Consider the following 21074-nt stretch of genomic DNA (forward strand, 5'->3'; position numbering starts at 1 on the left):
ATCACATTCAATACTCACTGCTGATTATGAGCTTATGTCCACTGGGTTCATGTTTAAGATCATCAGTGACTGGGTTATATGCTGCACACTTATAGAATCCTTTGTCATCTGAAGATACATTCAAAATTTGCAGATTTCCAGATGGGAGAATTAGGTAGTTTTCTAGAATAAAATTGGGTTATTATTAATTAAGTTGCTATGGACTGATTTTCTACTCAAGTGTGCAGATTAATCAGTGTTTACTGAAACAGAAAGATAATGTAATGACCAAAGCTCAAATTACTGTAGCAATTCCTAATGGTCAGGAAAACAGACAGAAAGTGAAACCCCTCTATATGCATAGATATATATCTATCTACGCAGAAGTAAGTTCTATGGAGTTCCATGGGACTTATTCCTTGGTAAGGGTGCTCTGGATTGCAGCCATTTATATCTTTTTATTACACAGAGTCTCACCTGTTGATTGTTCCAGCCATTTCCCTCGTACACGGAAACGAATATGTGCCTCTGGACTACTTTTTGGTGGCTTGCAACTGATTAAAGCAGTATTCCCTTCTTCCACAAAAATTGTGTTCCTCACTGAGGTCTCAAAATCATCAAGATCTAGAAGAAATGTAGTTTTTTCTTTAAAGGTTCAGAAAATACAGCAGGATCTACTTCCAAAGTTTTGGGTTTTAAAAAAATGGGGTGCTCAAGTCCTGATCAGAGGATATTTCTCAGGAGAGAATGTCAATGCAGTAACAATGAAGGAAAGCCTTAAGTTCATGTGTGTCCTTCCCCTCCCACTTTACTAAGCACAGAAATTAAAGTTCCAGCATACAGCCCAGTTTCAAGTTTATTTTCTACAAGCTCTGTGTGTGTGCAAACACGTATGTGCGGGAGATGAATATACCTAAGTCTGAATCTCCATTGTTACTGTATTGACTGTCTCTTGAAGAGCACCATCTAAAAATTCTTCTAACCTTTTCGACCTCAACAATGCTATATGGGCAATCAGAGAATTTCAATTCTAAATGAAAGGCAGGATGAATTCATTCAAAGCATCATTAAAAAAACCTTTCAGTTATATTGCAATAAGGCTAAAAGGAAGAGCTAAAATGCAAGAACTAGTGGGATACTGTTATAAAATCAGATGCAAGAGAAAGGGCATGTAACAAGAACAGAGTACATTTTGTTCCTACAATGGAAGATAATTAGAATAGCAGAATAGCAATTCGACAATGTGTGGAATATAGTGCTGTTGTACAGTATTGCCATGCCAGTTTTCCTTGGCTAGGTTTGCACAGCACATTAAACCATTGTTAAAACAAATTATGACTGAATTTGAATGAGCAGAGTTGCTGGTGCATACTGCTGAGAGTACACATGTCTTCTTCCTCCCCTGCTCCTGCTGTACTGTAGGGAAATAGGCCATGATCTGGTATGTCATGTTATCTGAACCCACTCTTGTGGTTTGTTTATCTCCAAATAACTTTGGCTTCCATATGTTGGGTTTGAACAACATGACATGCAGGGGCAAGGAAGAAGTGAAGTGCCCATGACTTCAGCAGCATGCATGAACATGCTGCTCCACACTGGTTTCTTTTAACTATGGTTTAATATGATGTGTGAACTGGGCCACTGTTTTGTACAATTCTCAGCTTATGTTATAGAGCTGCTAGCTCACTTAAATGCCAATTCACCTACCAGTAGCTCCACCATTGCCATTTTCACCTCCAAGTGGTACGGTACACTTAGATATATTCACAATTTATTGCAACCAGTAGAGTTTGTCAGTGCTAACTGACCTTTATAAGCTCTCAATGGAATCCTGCTATGGGTCAATACTCTACAAAAACACTTACCAGTCTGAATTATGAGAAAATTTTCTCTTATGGGTATTTGGGATATGATTCATACACACAGCATCTTTATAAAGGAGATTCTTTAACTCAGACTTACAAGACAATTCAAGAATCTTACTTCTGATCCCCAAAAGCCAAATCACCCTCAAGTTGGAAATACTTTTGAAAACAAGAGGGGGAAAGGTTTTCAAAAGACAAATATCAGCATGGGATGATTTTGTTGAGGCCTTTAAACTTTCATTTAAGATTGTATTTGCAATTATTTTTTTTACAGTTGATTATGGTTTATAATGTAAATTATGGCAATTCCCATGGAATTAACAAGCTTTTGTCCCCCTCCCCTTCAATTCAGGTAAAACTGATCAAACTTGCACCATCTACCTAAAAACTAGGGGGTGTTTGGGTAGGCCTTCAGATAAAGATTTCTTCATTTAGCACAAACTCCCTTTCTAGAACATGTTTATAAATTGCAATATGAAGACTGATTTTTACTGGAAGAAATTAGTAATAGTTTCTTACTGTATTATGTAGTTAACTTCAAGAGAAAAACACAAAATAGATACTTTGCTTTACTATGTGCTTCTAACACAGAGGTCACCCCTTTGTCCCAAATAAGGCATGTTTAAAGACACATAAATTCCTCCAAGACGTTAAATTCATGGATGTGGCAAACAAACAAAAAAATGGACAAAACAAAAGGAAACGTTATAAAAGAATAATGTACTCAGTTTTACCATAAATAAAAGTATAACTTACAGGCAATAGATACTGTTGCAGGCCTGCTGATAATTGCACCAATGCTGTTATTGACTATGCATTGATATACACCAGAATTTGAAGGGCTAAGGGAGAAGATTGTAAGGTATCCTGGCTGTGAGTCTACTTGCTCCACTTTCTTGTGTAATTTCTCTCCATTGAATAGCCAAGCTACATGAGCTGTAGAAGGCTCAGCAGTACAATGAAGCTTTACAGTTGCACCAGGTTTCTGGATGGTAGAAAGTGGCTCAGAAACAAAGTGAGGAATCAAGTCTAGAAAAGAAAGACACACACACTCAGTGCAACCAATTCCTTTAGCTGTTAGCAGTTTGAGTATGTACGAAAATGTGAACTAAACATTTGGTATGCTGCAGGTTATATACAGTACTGCAGTTTAGCCCAAAGGCCCCCAAAGCAGTGGAAAACATTAATACGTATTGATGCAAAAGAAATATGCAATAAAGGTACAATATAGAAAACACAACACTCAAAAGAATATAAAATAGTGTCAGGATTTTCAATAGGCAACATCAGGGGGGGGGGGAATCCCATAGATTTTTTTTTTTTAAAAAATGTATCTCCTACAAATACAGAGCAGTTTATACTATTTCTAAATTTATATCCAGCCTCAATATTTGTGCATTCGTTACTCATAAGCACTCCAGACTTGAACAGAAAACTATTTTGAAGTTAAACCTTAGCTCAATATGAGCATTTTTACCTCTCAAAATCAAGTACAGTGCTAGACTGACAATGCAGAAACCGCTTTCATTACAGTGAAGCCATACTACTTAATATACAACAAGCTCTGATCACCATATGTGGTATCATCGAATTTAATTCTAAATCCTTAGACTGATTTTTAAAAACTCAGTTTTAAATACTGAAAGTAGCATAATATTTTGGCTTGATTATCAGATATTAACAGACACTTCAGGTACTTATATCCAGGAAGGTCTTTCTGATCCAATTTATCCGCCTGTATCATTGATATGAACAGATCCACACATGTGTGGTTCACTTTTTCTGCTTCTTGTAAGTATACTGTATCTCTCTTTAGAATCCATATTAGTGGGCAGTCCTTTGATGGGATGTATCCACACGGGTGGCACTGTGGGTTAAACCATAGAGCCTGGAGCTTGCCAATCAGAAAGTTGGCAGTTTGAATGGTTAGGTTGTGCCCAACTGAGGAGCACATAATATAGGGGCATGGCAACAGAGATCAACCATCAAAATGTCTGGAGGAGAACATTAGGTATATATGACAGTTTAGGAAGTTGAACTTACCTGAAGCTGTAGTTGAGAAGCAAATGGTAACTATAAGAAAAAGTAGTTCTTGTAAAGGTCCAGGATCAGGATGCATAGTGCCAAGTTAGAAAGTGTTGTGGCAAAGAGCTTCAGATTAATGAGAATCACTGAAGAGCCTACAAAAGAATAGGCATGTTATTATTATAATTAATTTATTAATAGCCTTCTAAATAACTGTCTCAATATGATTTACACATAAGAAAATTAAAAACTGTTTAAAACATCAAAAACAATTACATTTAAAAGAATACTAAAATCCTAACAAGTAAACACTTGTAGTAAAGACCCATTATCCACCTGGATAAACAAAAATGTCTTTAATGATTTCTCGAAAGTACAGATAGTGGACACCTGTCATATCTTAACAGGAATGCTATTTGATAGAGCAGGGGTGGCCACACTATGATTTACTCAATCTGTACACTACATCCATAGATCTTTGGGTGGTTCACAGCATAAAAACAAGATTAAATACACAAAATACATTTTTAAAATGAACAAAAATAAAATAAACCAATAACCCCGCCTCCCCTCTTACGGATTGTATAAATCTTTCATCTTTTAATATTTACAAGTGTGTAAATATGATAACTGTTTTACAAAAGGAAATTCTCTCAGATGTCTTTTGTCTAGTTGGCTTTTGTTAGTTTTTAAAATCTAAAAATAAGGTTGGTTATTTCTTCATTCCATAATTGCTACAGTACCATTTCCACATACTTATATGATCCTGACAGACATATTACAGGGGTACCTTGGGTTAAGTACTTAATTCTTTCCGGAGGCCCGTTCTTAACCTGAAACTGTTCTTAACCTGAAGCACCACTTTAGCTAATGGGGCTTCCTGCTGCTGCCGCACCGCTGGAACACAATTTCTGTTCTCATCCTGAAGCAAAGTTCTTAACCTGAGGTACTATTTCTGGGTTAGCGGAGTCTGTAACCTGAAGCGTATGTAACCTGAAGCGTATGCAACCTGAGGTACCACTGTAGTGGGTTAATTGAATCCCATCATACAAAATGAAGCTGTACCTGCTATTTAAGCAAATGCAACATTTGTATAACTTAGCTACCAAGGAATTCCTAACAAGGAGTAAGGAGCGGCACATGTTGGAGGATACTATTTAGGTATTTATTTTATTACTACTGTTTTCATCTCTTTTTCAGGTATGAAACTGTCTTGTTCCATTTCCAGCTCCTGAGTTTCTCCTCAGCATCTCTGTGCTAGGAAAACTCTAACCTGCCCTTCCAATGCATTTGCTGTTATAAAGGAAGTACACAATAGGTAAAAACAGGAAAAATCAAACCTAACACTACCACAAACCAATACAGCAGCAACAACAACTTTGTTTTTGTTGTTCCTTAACAGGGACTCAAGACAGGAAAGGAAAGGGTTTTTTAAAAATGGCATAAAATGAGGTATATAATTGCTGCATTAGAATGTCCAATATAGAAGTGAACTATACTCAACCGGCAGGGACATTTTATACTACCATTTGCTGGGTAATTTTCTTACTGAAAAGAGGAAAAACTCACATAAATAATCCAAGGTATTTAGTTCATTTTTATTTGTGATCCTTTAGAGTTCAAGCTGTACAGCTGGAAATAACTGTGCATTTGCTTGTTTTTCATTTTTTCAGTAGTAGAACCACCTGAGCAGCATGTGAGAAGTAAACATTTAGAGAACTTTAAGAGGATGAGAAGCAGTGTTTTCGCTATCTGCCAAATCCTTCTACCATCTATTTATGTAAAGAGTGTAGTTGAAACTACACTCATCATCAACTTTACCCAGTTATTTCACAGGCTTTGTATACAGAAAAATTTCAAAAGTCATCCAGTGGACCATATAAATATCTATGCTATACACGCTCTTTAATGTATTGATTTTCCAGGATTGTCTTTATTTTTAAAAATCAGTGTTGTATTAAATGAAACATGGTTTACAAAACATCAGTTGTATTCACATAAGAAACCATCCAATGAAATAAACAGTCTGAAGTGGACTTTTGTGTTTTTTGTTGCTACATAGTAAGGCTATATGCTCTTAATCCTGCTTGTCAAAAATGGCTACAAAATGGTTCATATCGGACAATGCATGTGATGGTAAGCACTGTGCACAAATGAAAGAAAGTACAGGCCCTCCCTTAGTTTTACAAAGGAAGAGACACACATGCAGAAGGGACTAAAAGAAAAAGGTAGAGGAAGAAAAGGGTAGAGGAAAATCAAGAGTTGGATACTGCCAGAATGAAGACACCTAGGATCACTGGCCTTCCCTTGTGAATATTCTGGCTGGAATAGAACCTAACCTGTGAAACTAACTCAATGGTCCTTAGTGCTCTGGTAAGCCAGTGTCATCTTCTTCATACAACTGCAGTCACAGGTCCTCGTAGTTGGTGTAGAGTTCTTTCCATTAGGGAGATGGAAAGAAAATATGGCTGATGGCTAGGGCCAGGCTAGTCCTCCCTTTGCCGTGATACTCTGGGATGGAGGGGGTACAACCTCCCAGTGGTCCTCACTCTTCTGGCTAGTGATAGAGGGCAAAGCATACTTACACTTGCAATTGAAGTCAACTATATGTTACATTCTCCAATGCTTTTAATTCTAAAAGAGCAAGGTTACATCCTCACCATAAAGCACTCATATCAATTTAACAGCCATGACTTCCTGCAAAGAATCCAAGGAAATGTAGTTTGTTTTAGGGTGTTGACCTCACAGACCTGCAATTACCAGCACCCTGAGCAAACTTCAGTTCCCAGGATTTTCCATTACCCTTATAACAGTGAAAGAGCTTTAAATGTAAGTTGTGGATGTGACCTAAGTTTCTAGCCCATATATTTTGAAGGTAAGTTTTAATGTGGTGGGCAATGCCTGATAAAAATCCATGATTCCTGAATGCTTGCCATATTAAATTTTCAGTGGAGCATGAATGCTTAACAAAATGTATTATGAAAAGTAGAAGAAGTAGATTCACGCAACTTGTACATGTCACAAATCTTACTGTTTGCTATAAAACTGAACATCCAGAACACACCCAGTAGTATTTATATAGCAACATGTTTAATAAGAGAAAATAAATTATGTTGCTTTTCAAGAAGTTGACTTTGTTGTTGTTTAGTCGTTTCCGACTCTTCGTGACCCAATGAACCAGAGCACGCCAGGCACTCCTGTCTTCCACAAGTTTACTTTATGATTGCTCATTAAAGAATTTCTTTACTCCCACTTTCTCTTCATCCAGTAACCACTTAAGTGGCTTTGTGACCAGAATTTCTTTATTACTGGCAGATTAGTTTCCATATAAAACAAAATGTGATGTATGTTAATTTCTCTATCAGAAAACAGTAATTCACAAAAACAAAGGGCTTCTGATTTAAGCATCATCTCAATCAGGGCAGCTAAGCACTCATCATGAACTATATTTTGGCACAGTATTTATTTACAAAAGCATTTCTATTTTTGAGGGCAGCAAAATATTCTGCCTTTCTACCATTTGGTCTATGAGGCAGTTTACAAACAAAGCAATATCAAACATCAGTAGAATTCTAACCATTTCCCAAGTAACAGCTGTGTTAGTCTTTTGTGGTTCTGGCATAAGTATTTGTTGTCTTTAGTCCACCTCATCAAACATATGAAGTGTTACTTCAAGTTACAGGTAGATACACACATATTTACACGCATATACCCCATTGAGAGGGACTGTAAAAACTAAAGTCAAAGGAAAATGAAATGCAGAAAAAAATAGACAGTGATCATTACATACTTGACAGTGGTAATTCACAAAGTGTCACAGAATGACAGAAATTTTGGCACTGGAAAGCTAATCTGCCTCTGAAGTCCCTTTGCTTTAGGATGGGCGCTTTGAGGTCATTTACAGAAATATCCCCCCAATGGCTTTTGAATACTGTCATTTCTGCTGTCAGATTTGTGTTCACTTATTCTTTTGCACAGAGATGGGCTTTTCCTCTGTAGAATGCAGAAGGGCACTGAGGGTAGATTTTTCAGTTTGTTTATTAAAATATTTCTATTCCACTTTTCATTTACAGAAAGAAATACCAAAGCAGCTCACACAATAATAAAATGCAACAAATCCAATAAAAATAATCAGTACAATCATACCAATGACCAGTATTAGTAATATTAAGGGTCAGGGAAAAGATGAAAAGATATGTCTTCAAATCAGTGGCAGAAACACCCCAAGGTTGGTATTTCCCTGATTTCAGTGGGAAGAGCATTTCATGTGGTAGGTGCCACAAAGGAGAAGGATTTCCTTGCACAACCAGCAATTGGATCTCTGTGGTTCATGGTAAAATCAGGAGGGTTCCATCTGCAAACTGCAGTGAGTGACTATACTGCAGTAACTGCAAGTCTGTACAGGAGAATGGAGTCCCTCATATATCATAATGAGAGATAAGCAAGTGAATCCTAACAAGTTCAATATTTTGTTTTTTAAAAGTCAAAATAAGTAGATAGTCTGACCAATCAATATTAATTGCCATTAAGCTCAATAAGCAGCAAAGTCTTCACACTGTACTGAAAAGACCACAAACTTGACACACACATACACACACACACATCCCTGGGAAGAGCTCCCTACCTGGGCTGCCACTACTAAAAAGACACCCTCCCTGATCACAGGTGACAACCTGAATAAAATATTGAGGGGGCCCAGGTAAGACCCGCCCTGCATAATTGATCACATGACATGGCACATGCATACTATTTGAATGGCAATGCCAATCAACCTTCAGGGGCCCGCCTCCCTCAAATATTTTATGGGGGGGGCTAAAGGGACCTCAGCCCGTAGGTGATGGTCCCTATGTCCCTGATAGTTACTCGTCTCACTTCATTTCAGAGAAATATTGACTATGAGCAACTTGACTGGATTTAATCAATGCATTATTGACCCTAGGCAACTGCCCAGTAAAGCTGAAGAATCATGTCATTAAGATGGAAGACATAAACGGAAATGTGTACCATAGGCTTAATGGGGCTGATCTCACTCTGATGATTCTTGTACTGTAAATATTATCACCCTGGAGACAGTGTGGATCCTGGAAGGACCCTACAACAAGTAAGCTGATAAGAACAGTTCCACAGGTTCACCTTCTTGAACCTCCCATCAACATCCATACTCAATGGTATCAAATTCAACTGAAAGATTGGAGGGGGGGGATAATCAACATTCATGGTATCCAGATCTCTACAACAGCATAGGTCATCTACCAGGGTAACCACAGTACCGAAACTCAGCCTGAAGCTGAAAGGAAAGGCCAACAACTTTGTTAAGTGACAGGTGTCCTTTCATTTGTCATCACTGATCTCTCTATTGGTCATTTCAAGAAGTCAAGATTTAATGAGTCTACAGATTGAAGTCTGCTCATCTGTACAAGTTGTAAATCTTCAAGAAAGAGGCAGCATGAGATGTTACATTTATTTCAGTCACAGAATATTATTTTGGACATTAATCACAATTTCTAATATTACAAAACCTGGATCACTACCGTACTTATTCCTTATTTATTATGTTAACTGTCCATAGTGAACAAAATTCTGAACTGCAGAATCAAATCATCACTATTTATATTTAGCTTTAGTTCAGAATTTCAAATCAAATGAGTGAACAATATTTTTAGAGATATTTGCAGGAAATTCTGCAGTTAACATTACAATCCTAGCAAATATTTTCAGATCATTTTGTGCACATGATTAATACATTGTTTTGTACCATCTATATATCTAGCACCAAGTTTTCAAAACAATTCAAAAATTAGTAAGATCATGATTCCATTCCTAGAAGCCAGACAATATTGCTTTTGTTACCTAAGCTCTAAAATGAGCTTTTGATAAAGTGGCTAATTTGCTTTAGATGAATTACAACAAAGCTTCTTTGCCCTTTGAGAATATTAACTGAATGAATAATAATCCATCTCAACAGTGTTCAACACACTTCAGTTACATTTTTTCTTGTCATAATACTTTAAAAATCCATGAATGTATGTCAGTACTATCTACATATTATGGAAGTGAGGGATGGAGAACTGAGAGAGGCAGCAAATGACACCACCAGTGCAAGTCAATGCCTTTGAAAAATGGAGGATTTTAAAATTTTGTGCGACAGAGAAATTTCAACTTATGAAAGTTGCTTATTTCATTCTGTTGCAATTTCAGAGTTTTGTATGATCTTAATCTGTACATAACATTGTGTGAAGAAACATCATGTTACACTGCCCCCCTTGCATCAATGAAAACCCATTTAGATTCCACAACATCTTGTCAGGAACAGCACACGTTTTTAAGTGGAAATTGATTATTAAGTTTCACACTGAGCCACCTTAAAAGCAAAAGTAGAGACGTCTACATTATTTAGAGAAAGGTATTTCCTTAGTCAGTGGCATTTCCCTAGTCACTGGCTCCTCCGTGATTCTCAAAGCCTTTGATCACAGTTTTCATGCTGTTTCGTCAGACCTCAGGAATACAAGTGTAACAGCTGGCATATGCAATTCACTAGGCCTTATTTGTTTACAAGGAGTGGTTAAACATCAGCTAGTAGCAACTGACTTGCTGCCCATCAATTTTAACTGCTAACCCCCAGGTTCATTTCTTCACTCTTTTGAGAACTGTAAAATCTCTCAATGCACATTCATGTACAATTGACACTAATACATTCTCTCACACAGGGATGTGGGTTTGGGATTTTTAAAAAGTTGCTGTGCATTAAATGTTGAAAGGGAGACTGGAAAATCAGGGAAATGTAAATTTAAGCAGATTTTAGATGTTTAATAGACACTACCAACTACCAAATTATACCTAGGAAATATAGCACCTTTGGGGTTTGTTACCCTACACCCCCACCTTTTCACAGGCTCAATCAAGTCGGCCAAGCATGTAAACTGATCCTGTCGCCAGCAAAAGCATTTCCTTTCACTGTGGTCAGCCAAAAACAGAGAAGAAAATGGAAATGACTTGAAGTTATGGCACCAAAAAGACCAGACAAGCAAGGAAATAATCAACTCCACATGAGTCACTTCTAGCCCATCACAATGAAAAAGGCCTATGACTAACCCCAGGAAAGGTCATCGAGACCATGGGGGTCACATGAAGAAAAAGGCAATAGTGAGAGGCTGCCAGCTGCAATAAGAATCAGTGTGTTCCTAATTACATTCAGAAAAGAAGGGATTCAGCTCAAATAATGTTTTGATTTAGTCACAACCTAATGTAAAAGGCAGGAACTACAACTTATATTTTTGTGTATTACTAGATTAAAAGAAGTCAGGCCTCCAACTTGCCTGTGGACGAGAAACTTGCAAAAGTGATTTGAAAAGTCAGATCTAGAAGTACTTTGGGAAGAGAGAAGTTAGTCTGTTGGTTTCCAAGGTTCAGTCCTTCAACTAAATTTGCATTTTCAATATTTGTACTAGGCTTTCACAAATCTATGATACTGAATGGAACAAATAATTTACCATAAGTTTTTCAAACCAAGAATGAAGGCAGGATATGTGTGCACACACCTAAATTTTCTAAATTTAAGACAAAAATACAATGTGTGTAACAAGCTAATTTGAATTAAACTTTAGAATCATATTATTATTTCAAAAGTTTAACATTTTTAACCATTTCAGGGGAATTTTTTGTTATTCATTATTTTTGACACAGATATGTTACAAGCCAGGCTTTAATTTATCAGAAATTTGGAGATGGCATCGCTTATTTATTCCAGAATCCTAGGTGTGTAACCTGATATCTGAAGCACCTGGGAGGGACTTATTTAGCCTGCAGTCTCCATCTTGTAACTGAGTCTACAAGCTGACCTCTTGGTCTCATCTCTGTGTAAACATCTTATTTGTATGCTGAGTTCTGGGGAACTCAAAAGTATGCTACACTTTTGTGACATTTTGGATGGTCCCAATGAAGATATTACGAAACTAGTGAAGAAATTGTCATATTTTACTTGTGTATCAGCCTGCCTAACTTTGCCTTTTTTCTTATTATTGTATGTCATCTTTAGTAAAGCAAATAGAATGGCAATTAAGAAATTAAAAAAAAATTGTTCTAAAATTGCTAGACCAAACAGAAGACAGTCCTCAAGCCTGCTGTCTTTTTCCACAACTGCCATCTTTCATCTATTACTGTTAGGGTAGCTCTTCCAACACCTTGCTTGGGGCAAATTAAGAGCTGTATGCTCTGAAGGAAGGCAGAAGTGAAGAAGCTCAAGGTAGGAGGCTCATTATCAGCTCTTGAAGGGACCACCACTTGGTCTAAGAAGAAAATGTTCCATACTTTGTACCATTTGTTTGTTTTAGTATTTTAAAAAATGCAAATAACATTGGAATGCCTTAGAAGAAAGCTAGTACTGTGTATCAGTATAACAGTGTTAGAAACTGAGATATGAAAGCTAGGAGCTAAATGGCACCTTAAACCTAGGTTATGAGCGCAACCATGGACTGTCAAGGCACTTTTTTAATAACAAGAATCCTTCTTCCTACCCACCCCCCTAATGTTCTTAAGAGGGTCTCTTCTCCAGTCTTCAGAGAGTAGATGGAAGTGGGGAGGCAGAAAAAGGTCCTCCTTTCCTTCCACTATGAAGTTTTAATCTGAAATCTTTGGCGCATTATTGCGCCCAGAGCTCAGAAACTGCTCGCGCAAATGAAATTCCCTGTTGCAAAATGTGCCTAGAACAATGGGCCTTTCAAACTCTGCAGTGAAATCAAGAAATAAGAATGTATAAAAAGTGGTAGTTTCAATGCAGGCTGCAGTCATAAGCTTTTATGAAAACCCATTTAATTAATAAATTTATTATAGGTATGTTTAGTAACAGCTACGAATTAACTAATCGGTTTATTATCCCTCTCTCATCTTCCTAAAATAAATTAATATAGCATGGTTTAAATCTGAACAGACAAGTATATGCATGTCCACTCAGAAGTAAGTCTCACCAAGTTCAATGGGCTGACAGCAACCGAGTTGTCGGTTGTCTGGCTATGCACATCTTACTCCCTTCGCCCCCCCTAACTTCTGGATTTGGGTCATTTTACATTCCAAGAGCAGAAAGGGTGGAGTTAGGTACAGCAACTAAATCTGAGGTGTGTGATATCCCTTATATTATTCATGATAAATATGGACACTTGACACAGAAAAGGCAACCAGATGAATACAAATCTCCACGGGCCACAAGGGGGAAGGGGATTAAATGAATGCCTTTTCAAAATGATATGGAAAGGCAGGAATGTGGAAAATTTCCTCATCAAAATCCAATACCATCTGCTGTAGGTCACTGTAACACTCGGAACGCAAACATTAAGAACATATGTTTAAGCAAGCTTTATGCTTCTGTGCGCACAAGTACTACCTGAGAGATAAGTGAGACAGAAAGAAAGTGACTTGCTAAAGTCATGCAGAGAGATCCCAGAGTTATGCAGGCATTTGAACCTGCTCACCGTGGGCAACTAGATGGCTTGTGTGCAACACCAATATGAAATGCTTTAATTGTTTGTTCTGAACATTTGTATACCGCTATTCTTTTAAAAAGTATCACACTGGTTTACAACAGTTATACATAAAAAATGCACAAAATTACAGTAAAAAACAACAACAGAGAACAGTTAACTATTACAGAAATATGTATGTGTAACTGCCAGCATAAGACTCATGGAATAGAAAAAAAATCAGCAAGCATTTAAAACAGGGGTCAGCAACCTTTCTCAGCCGTGGGCCGGTCCACTGTCCCTCAGACCTTGTGGGGCACCAGACAACATTTTTGGGGGGGATGAACGAATTCCTATGCCCCACAAATAACCCAGAGATGCATTTTAAATAACATTTAAACAAATTACATTCTACTCATGTAAAAACACGCTGATTCCCAGACCGTCCACAGGCCGGATTGAGAAGGCAATTGGGCCACATCCGGTCTTAGGTTGCCTACCCCTGATTTAAAAGCTGAAAAAGAAGGTACCTCTACTGACAGTGTATTCCACAAGTATTCCAGGGACACAAAAGGCTTCTTGTTACTATCAAATGAGCCTCGTTCACTTAGGAAACAACTAATGATGCCACTGCAGATTATCTCAGGGTTCAGTCTGGAATGTAAGGGTTCAGGTGGTCCCTAAGATAAATTAATACAAGGACCCAGAACCTGACTTAGTAGCAGATTGGCAGCAAATCTAATGTTTTAATTATGTTGTCACATGCTGTCAGCCATATCCCCGGCTGGAGCTTCCACACAAGACCCAAGGGCAGCCCCACATAGAGCACATTGTAGTAATCTAGCCTAGAAATTACAAATGCATGGACTATAGTGGTTATGCTATCCCTGTTCAGGAACAAATATGCCTATTTTCATTTGTTAAACGTGAGATATCTATATAACCCAGCAACAACGTTATCCCTTCATTTATGCTCTGAATTAAAGTTGATGAGCAACAAACTCGCTTCCAAGTTTATTTCACTGTTCTAAAACAAGGAAGGAATCAAGCAGTCAACACTCCATTTATACATATTACAAATATGATATTGTCCACCCTGCCCCAAATTTGGAAATCACTGTGCATGTAGTAATCATACGTACCAAGGTGTACTGCTCTGATTATGTGACTCCCAACCCCAAGATACTTGTTGGTCCCACTCTTTATTGGCATTTCAACATCTTGTTAAAAAAACCCTGCTATTTTTTTCATGCCTTTGCTATTGTGATTATCTGTCCCTCCTACTAGTGCTCTGATGGTGACCATATGTTGCTTTAAAGCTTACTTTGTTGCTGTAACTTCATTCCTAACCTTGTTTGATTTTAATAGTATATTAATATTTGCCACTTTGAGAACCTTCAGTTCTCAAAGTGGTAAATATAAATTTAAATTAAAAACAGAGTCAGGCACTAAAGATAAACCAAACTCTAGAGATAAAGGGTGTAGCAAGCACTTTTTACAACCTTGAATCACAGATGTGCACTAGTAAAATTTTTTTTCTAGATTCTACAAGTCACAACACTTTCCTGGAAAAAGGTTTAATTTAAAGCAACAGGTAAAGTGTTCCACTGATTCACTATGACTAGACTAGGGTATTTTGTTTTTCGAGTCAAGTTTCAGCATGAGCTAGTAGGAACAAAAATATGCCAACTTGCCACAAAGCACCATTTCATGTTTCATCAAACACCACAACCATTTGAAGGAACTCTTGAACTTTTCCAGGGAGTTTATTTCACAGAAACTTAGAATCATAGAACTCTAGAGTTGGAAGGGACCATGTGGGACACCTAGTCCAACCCCCTGCAATGCAGGAATCTTTTACCCAACGCAGGAATCTTTTACCCAACGTAGGTCTCAAAGCTACAATCCTGAGACAAATTCTCTGTGGTCAAGTTACTGTGAAACAAAATACAATGGTGGCTTATTTCTGCAAGTATTAAATTCACATAAATCCATCTACTACTGAAATTGAAAGTCACTATGAAAATCTTGTGTCTTGCAACATGAACCAGGCTTATTATAGCTCAAGAGCAGAAGGCTACAAACAACTGCTACAACACTAAATACAAGAGGACAGAACCAAATGCAAAAGAGCAGAGAAAGAGGGAAACCTCAAAATAGTACAGGGTAAAGGAGAGAACTCAAGTAAAACAGTAAACTGTCCAATGACTATCAATATAAACCCTCCTCAGAGGCATTATAATTCATCTTAAACTAAATTTACACCCCCAAGGAACGTTTCAATAAAATAATGTAGTAAATTGTCCATTTACTCTTTTACAGTATTAGAGTTCACTACATTTTTCCAGTCCCATTTTGAGACTTTCTTTCTTTATGCCATACAGAATGGTAACAGAAAACTTTGAAGAGTTTTTTGCAACCCTTAAAAAAATATTGATTTAACTTAGAAATTATAACCATTGATTATGACTAATGAATACATATTTTAATGTATTTCCTTGCTCCTGACTTTTCAACATTTCTATTACAGTTTAATTCTTGGAAACTATAAAGGCTAAGAAAAGTTGGGCAACTCATCATTGTAAGACTCTGTGGGTCACATAGCTAAAAAAAACTGTACACATTTTGCTGACATGTTGCCAACATGATTACACAGCTGTGTAAGAAATTCTAATCATGGTGTGATGCCTACAGAGAAATACTTTTCTCCTCTGAAAAACCAAAAAGCTGTACATGTTTCGAAGCTACATAGCGGCCACCACCCATTTATCTGAGCCACACTTCAAATGGTAAGCCTTTTACATTTTGCCTTGAGGTCTATAAATTTTCATTCTTGAACTCAACTCATAGGTCAACTAAATTACACATCTGCAAGCTATACAAGGAATAGGGTAGGGCAGGATTTCAACTGTTTTAATTATTCAATTGTTATAACGAGACACACAAAAAAGCAGCTTTGTTCTAAAACTTGGCATGCATATGGCCCTGACTATGTAATGCACACTAAACCATGTCGAACACATCTGGTTCTTAGGTATGGCCAATGACAGTCTAATGGAACTTGCACATGGAATACAGATGCGACCTAGAGATATAATAGAACCATCTACCCTGACCTAGAAGCATGATTCTCTGTATATTATTCCACATTCCAAAACATCCTGACTAAAGTATGTCACAAGAATGGAGTAGAACACACAAGGTATGCCATGCCAGAAGTGCATAAACAACCCAGTAACAGTCCACACATCTCAATAAAGCAAATCAAGCACGGCAGTACAGGTAACTTGCAACTTGTGTGCATTTAACTTGCACACATCCAGCTTTATGTGCTTGGCTAAAAAATAAATGAGTGGACGGAAATGGAATAGGTGTCTAGGGGAAAAGGCTTTGGCAATCTTACACACCCACTCAACCCAATGTGTTTTGACTATATGCGATTTTGGCTTTATGCACTGTCCCTGGAACGTAACCCCTGCGTAAGTGGAAAGTTGCCTGTACAGAAGAAGAAACCCAAGAAGACTGTTGGTGCATTTTCAGTAAGGAAATTCTTTTAGCTTTACAGTGCCATACTCCATTCACTAGTGTAAGCAATCAGTAGTTAGATACTTTGCATTCAAAAAGAAAGAAAGCTACTAACGTGTACAACAAGAACTAGGTTTGGATCCAAATACGATCTCTCAAGTAGTCTCAAATTCAATCGCATGGAGAGAAAAGTAAGATGAGCCAACATAGAGGCCTGAAGACCTATTAATTACGTTTGAAAGAGTAGAAAAATGACATTAAAGATCATCCAGATATGATGAAGGAAGACCTAGAGAACAAGTGTAGAGACCTGACATTTCATTCCATCACAATGCTCAGATGCTTCAACACTGTTCTTTTGGGAAATTCCATAACTTAAATGACAGGAAGAGACACACACATGGGCCAGTGGCCCATCTACTTCAGCAGCCTGTTCTCACACTGACCAACCAGATGTCTATGGAAAACCCACAAGCAGGATCTGAGCAGAACATCACTTTCCCCTCCTGTGGTTTCCTATTTTGGAGGCAGAACATATCCATCAGGGTTATTATTATTTATTATTATTGCTTACATTTATATACCACCTTTATCTTCCAAGGATCTCAAGGTGGTGTACATGGTTCTCTCCCTCCCCCCTCCCACATCATCCTCACAACAATCCTGTGTGGTAGGTTAGGCTAAGGTAGATCATCCAGTGAGTTTCATGGCTGAGTAGGGATTCAAACCCTCCTCGCCCAGGTCCTGATGCAACACTCTAACCATTACACCACTGTTTAGCATCCATTTTGGCTAAAGAATTATTGTGTTCTGCTATTAAGTATCTACCAGCCATTAAGCACTTGTGCAAAGGTATCTGAACTCTACTCTAAAATAACTAATAACTTAATTTTCAACTGTACTTACACTTACATTGTCAAGAAACTATGGCAACTCTATAAAATACAGGCCAAAAGTAAGCCAGCTTATCAAGTCTTATTTTCTGTTGCAACTTGTACTATAGATACTATATGTGATCCATAAAAGGAACATATATCTATTAAATCCACACCTGCAGCTACAATTTATAGCCACCCAGTCATCTACTACTGTCTTACATCATAGGTAATTAGAATTCACTGAATTCATGGCCACAGGGAAAATACAAGTCCCATGAATAGGAACACAAAGCAAACACGAGTTCCACAGAATTTCAACCAGCATATGGTAGAGACGAATTAAATCTGACTCAATACAGAGTAAGAAAGGAGCAACTGTTAAGTTTTGACTTCATGTTATTTATTCTATACTTCACTGACATTTTCACCAAACTCAGTCTTGCTTGCATTTTGCACTTTGGCATATATACTAGATTCAAATGAAGTGGTGGGCCATACTTTTTAACCTCCTGTAATTCTTTCAGGTTTTGGGAAACCAAAACCCAATGCAAATTTCCAGGTAACTCAGCAGAAGATTCCATGAGGAAATCAAGCTTTAATGTTCCAAAATGTATCTCAACAGCTTCATCAGATCATAGAACAGCAGATTTACAACAGTATCATTTCAGTATTCCTTCAACAATGCAGCAGAAGGCTACAGCTATTCTACAATTTACATGGTATCAACATTGTTTGTACAGCCCCTGATTTATGTGATATAATGCCAGAAATAAATCCACTTACTGGTAGGCAAGTCTTGCACCAGCAGTCAAATGCTTTATAACTTCTGTGATTGCTAAATGGGGATTTGAAGAATTAAATTAAGGATTTGTGATTATTTGCTTTTTAATAATTTCTAATATTGTAGCCTCAGGTATTCAAGCAACAACTTGATTGTTTTATTTAGAACATAGGCAAAAAACAAAGTCTTACGGCATCTTTAAAATTAATTTATTATGGCACATGCTTTCAAGGACTAAAGTCCACTTTATCAGATGTATGGAATATGATGCTGAATGAGTAGCTACAATATAGTACAGATGACTATAGAGAAAAAGACAAAACATTAGCTGTCAGATGAGCAGAAAATGAAATGTAAGAAATGCAGATGGTGAAAAATGTATTGACACTTAATTGTATGTAAAAGAATTACAATGAGCAACATTGCTTTGTGAACAGTAACATACACATCCTGGCATTGCAAGTTAATCAACACCTCTCTTTGTTCAAGAACGGTCAACTTAAGGTCAGTAACAGAGTATTCTGTGGTGGTGAAATGTTCTCCAATGGGATATGGTCCTTTTTGATGTAATATTTGTGTTTTCTCTCTCTTTCTTTGCATAAAGGCTACTGACCTGTTTGCCCTTTGCTGTATAGAATGCAGAAGGCCGTTACTGGCAGATGATGCTGTATGTCATATTGGAAGACAAGCAGGTGAATAAACCCTTGATATTGTGGTTAACATTATTAGGTCCTTTAATATCTATTTTATTGCATCTGTATCTGGGCTTGTTGCAGTGTCTGATCCTTGCATTTGTGCCTCTGTTATGTGGGGTGCTGGCAATGGTGAGCAGCTGATTCAGGTTAGGGGGACTGCCGGTGAATCAAGACATGCCTACTGCCAAACTGCAAAATATAGTTGTAATGAATGATGGGTTGGAATAGTCTTAGCTGAGAGGTATAAGGGGCAAAAAAGTGGTGTTCTGACACCTTCTCCATATCTGTCCAGTACAGGACAGGGTTTCATAGAATGCTGGAAGAAAGAAGATCCATAGGCAGGAAGAGGTTGCTCACCTCACCTCCTCTAACATGCCCTCACAGGGAGCACGATCAGGAGGATGACACTGGATTCCAAGACTTATTTTTCTAATAGTTCAATTTAGGACCCTAGAGGCCCACACCCAATGCATTGGCTGGTACAGAATACACAAATGTGCCCACAGTTACTAAATACAGTAGTAGACTGAGAGAAAATTTCTCCTCACTTTTCCTGATACATGGTCTCCATCATCCATGTTTATCTCCCATATCTGTCTGCCCAACTTATTCCATCACCCTCCCTTACTGATATGTCAGCTGACTGCATCATGCTTTCTCTTGTGCCAACATCATGCTTCCTGCATGTATGCTGTGAGGGGTGAGGAGAGTATGTTCACTGCCTATACTGCCAACAAAGGGCTCAGGTAGGAAGACAGGGATGACGATCACCACTTCTCTTCCCTCACACTCAACAAACTTGCAGAATCAGAACCCACAACCTGCTGCTTTCTCACATCTAAGATCACATACATTTCCTGCCTGGTTATGACTGCCTTAGAGATGCCCAGACCTCAATGGACTTGTCATAAAATCACAACCCCATTGTTGAAGCAGTGAGGTATGTAAGCCCTCAGTGCACTGTGCATCTCTGCCTCACATTCATCCTCAATGCCCAGATTAGCTAGACTCCACCCCTGATTTTTCAGAACAGTTGTCTTCCACACACTCTCTGTACAGCTTACTTACACCAATCCCCTGCTTTGCCACTTGCCACCTACTTTTCTATGGATACAAACATACAAGCAGCCCTGCTGGATCAGACCAAAGGTCCATCTAATCCACCATGCTGTTCTCTCAGTGGCCACTAATTTCTAAAACCTTAATGTCAGCCGTCCCCAACCTGTTGCCCGCCAGATGTTGTTGGACTTAATTCCCATCAGCCTCAGCCAGCTGGAGTTGTCTAAAACATATGGAGAGCACTAGGTTGGGGAAGACTCATCAAGACCGCTGTAGACAGTAGACTCATGTAAAACCCTACAGGTAGCAAGAAAAAACATTTTCAGTAGAGACAGAGAAAGTTACCTGCTATTTACTGATACGTTTTGCTGAAGTTCTTGAGCATAATAAACCATCAAAAACTGGCATCATAAAGCAAATGCTACATCAATTACCACACAAAATATAGATTGGAATACTCACTTATGACACATTTCTAAGGCAGACATCAGTACTACATAAAATGCCCCAGGCTACTTTAAGATAGTTTACTTTACGTTAAAAGAACAGACTTGGCTGCGATGCTAAGATAGCATTACATTTTAAAAACTGTGCCCTTTCTTCAAGTCACTATCCGAACTTGTTTCTGTGGTTTTCAATGCATAGTTTTATTGTGCCAATAACTTGACATGGACTGACTGCCCATCTAGCTTTTAAAAGCTTTAATCTTCTAATGTACAGAATACAGTGCATATATTTTTTGTACTTTGATAACAAATGTATGTGTGTGCAATTTGTGCTTTGGTGAACCCATTCTAAAAGAGAAAGCTGAAATC

General features: G+C 37.9%; 1 protein-coding gene and 1 long non-coding RNA gene across 5 annotated transcripts in view; one reads left to right on the forward strand and one right to left on the reverse strand.

The window, feature by feature from the left end:
• The window catches only part of CDON (cell adhesion associated, oncogene regulated), a 109194-nt gene that overhangs the window by 25912 nt on the left and 62208 nt on the right, over nucleotides 1–21074 (reverse strand). For all 4 annotated transcript variants that reach the window (XM_081890853.1, XM_081890852.1, XM_081890855.1 and 1 more), the window contains 4 exons: nucleotides 3888–4024; nucleotides 2601–2873; nucleotides 457–603; nucleotides 19–162 (listed from right to left, as the gene is read on the reverse strand). In XM_081890853.1, the coding sequence (XP_081746979.1) occupies nucleotides 19–162; nucleotides 457–603; nucleotides 2601–2873; nucleotides 3888–3963 (640 nt within the window). In that variant the 5' untranslated portion in view covers nucleotides 3964–4024. The remainder of the gene's footprint in view (nucleotides 1–18; nucleotides 163–456; nucleotides 604–2600; nucleotides 2874–3887; nucleotides 4025–21074) is intronic.
• LOC309357418 lies at nucleotides 13625–19225 on the forward strand. Its single transcript, XR_014163125.1, has 2 exons — nucleotides 13625–16603; nucleotides 19110–19225. It is a non-coding gene; the product is annotated as an uncharacterized lncRNA (long non-coding RNA).

Source organism: Podarcis melisellensis, assembly GCF_964234715.1.
Source record: "Podarcis melisellensis genome assembly, chromosome: 15".
NCBI classification, from domain to species: domain Eukaryota; kingdom Metazoa; phylum Chordata; class Lepidosauria; order Squamata; family Lacertidae; genus Podarcis; species Podarcis melisellensis.